At 44.4% G+C, this 2,500-nt stretch overlaps 1 protein-coding gene across 1 annotated transcript in view; it reads left to right on the plus strand.

Annotated features, from left to right (window-relative positions):
- Nucleotides 1-172: 172 nt before the first annotated feature.
- LOC124030372 overlaps nt 173-2,500 on the plus strand; it is a gene marked incomplete at its 3' end in the record, with an annotated part of 7,532 nt that continues 5,204 nt past the window's right edge. The window contains 1 exon segment of the mRNA XM_046341742.1: nt 173-344. Within this exon segment, the coding sequence (XP_046197698.1) occupies nt 188-344 (157 nt within the window).

Genomic DNA, 2,500 nt, shown 5'->3' on the forward strand with positions numbered 1-2,500 from the left:
CTCCGTTCTCTCCTTCCCTGTCCTCCTCTCTCCCTCTCTCCTCTCCCTCTCCGTTCTCTCTCCCCCTCTCCGTCCTCTCCTTCCCTCTCTTCCTCTCTCCCTCTCTCCTCTCCCTCTCCGTTCTCTCTCCCCCTCTCCGTCCTCTCCTTCTCTCTCCTTCCCTCTCCTCCTCCCCCAGGTGTGCAGGATGATGTGTGTTTGTGGTTGTTCAACTGCCCTGCAGCAGGTTTTGAGTGTTTGTCCAGACCAGGTCACATGGCTGTCTGTTCCTCGGTCTGTCACACTGACTACTGTCACAACCAGGGCATCTGTACCCACCACCCTCACCAACCACCCCTCTGCCAGTAAGAACACACACACACACACACACACACACACACACACACACACACACACACACACACACACACACACACACACACACACACACACACACACACACACACACACACACACACACACACACACACACACACACACACACACACACACAGACAGACAGACAGTAAAAAGAGACATCACAAGACATGCTCATAAATGTCTATATTGAAAGATAGTGTCTCTCCAGGTTCACTGTTACTGTCTCTCTCTCTCTCTCTCTCTCCCGCTCTCTCTCTCCAGGTGCTCTGTCTCGCTCTCTCTCTCTCCAGGTGCTCTGTCTCGCTCTCTCTCTCTCCAGGTGCTCTGTCTCAATTCAATTTCAATTCAATTCAAGGGCTTTATTGGCATGGGAAACATGTGTTAACATTGCCAAAGCAAGTGAGGTAGACAACATACAAAGTGAATATATAAAGTGAAAAACAACAAAAATGAACAGTAAACATTACACATACAGAAGTTTCAAAACAGTAAAGACATTACAAATGTCATATTATATATATAATATATTATATATATATATATATACAATGTACAAATAGTTAAAGGACACAAGATAAAATAAATAAGCATAAATATGGGTTGTATTTACAATGGTGTTTGTTCTTCACTGGTTGCCCTTTTCTCGTGGCAACGGGTCACAAATCTTGCTGCTGTGATGGCACACTGTGGAATTTCACCCAAAAGATATGGGAGTTTTTCAAAATTGGATTTGTTTTCGAATTCTTTGTGGATCTGTGTAATCTGGGGGAAATATGTCTCTCTAATATGGTCATACATTGGGCAGGAGGTTAGGAAGTGCAGCTCAGTTTCCATCTCAGTTTGTGGGCAATGAGCACATAGCCTGTCTTCTCTTGAGAGCCATGTCTGCCTACGGTGGCCTTTCTCAATAGCAAGGCTATGCTCACTGAGTCTGTACATAGTCAAAGCTTTCCTTAATTTTGGGTTAGTCACAGTGGTCAGGTATTCTGCCGCTGTGTACTCTCTGTGTAGGGCCAAATAGCATTCTAGTTTGCTCTGTTTTTTTGTTAATTCTTTCCAATGTGTTAAGTAATTATCTTTTTGTTTTCTCATGATTTGGTTGGGTCTAATTGTGCTGTTGTCCTGGGGCTCTGTAGGGTGTGTTTGTGTTTGTGAACAGAGCCCCAGGACCAGCTTGCTTAGGGGACTCTTCTCCAGGTTCATCTCTCTGTAGGTGATGGCTTTGTTATGGAAGGTTTGTGAATCGCTTCCTTTTAGGTGGTTGTAGAATTTAACGGTTCTTTTCTGGATTTTGATAATTAGTGGGTATCGGACTAATTCTGCTCTGCATGCATTATTTGGTGTTTTACGTTGTACACGGAGGATATTTTTGCAGAATTCTGCGTGCAGAGTCTCAATTTGGTGTTTGTCCCATTTTGTGAAGTCTTGGTTGGTGAGCGGACCCCAGACCTCACAACCATAAAGGGCAATGGGCTCTATGACTGATTCAAGTATTTTTAGCCAAATCCTAATTGGTATGTTGAAATTTATGTTTCTTTTGATGGCATAGAAGGCCCTTCTTGCCTTGTCTCTCAGATCGTTCACAGCTTTGTGGAAGTTACCTGTGGCGCTGATGTTTAGGCCAAGGTATGTATCGTTTTTTGTGTGCTCTAGGGCAACAGTGTCTAGATGGAATTTGTATTTGTGGTCCTGGTGACTGGACCTTTTTTGGAACACCATTATTTTGGTCTTACTGAGATTTACTGTCAGGGCCCAGGTCTGACAGAATCTGTGCATAAGATCTAGGTGCTGCTGTAGGCCCTCCTTGGTTGGTGACAGAAGCACCAGATCATCAGCAAACAGCAGACATTTGACTTCGGATTCTAGCAGGGGGAGGCCGGGTGCTGCAGACTTTTCTAGTGCCCGCGCCAATTCGTTGATATATATGTTGAAGAGGGTGGGGCTTAAGCTGCATCCCTGTCTAACCCTGCGACCCTGTGTGAAGAAATGTGTGTGTTTTTTTGCCAATTTTAACCGCACACTTGTTGTTTGTGTACATGGATTTTATAATGTCGTATGTTTTACCCCCAACACCACTTTCCATCAGTTTGTATAGCAGACCCTCATGCCAGATTGAGTCGAAGGCTTTTTTGAAATCAAC

The sequence above is a fragment of the Oncorhynchus gorbuscha genome, unplaced genomic scaffold, assembly GCF_021184085.1.
Source record: "Oncorhynchus gorbuscha isolate QuinsamMale2020 ecotype Even-year unplaced genomic scaffold, OgorEven_v1.0 Un_scaffold_10966, whole genome shotgun sequence".
Classification (NCBI taxonomy): Eukaryota; Metazoa; Chordata; class Actinopteri; order Salmoniformes; family Salmonidae; genus Oncorhynchus; species Oncorhynchus gorbuscha.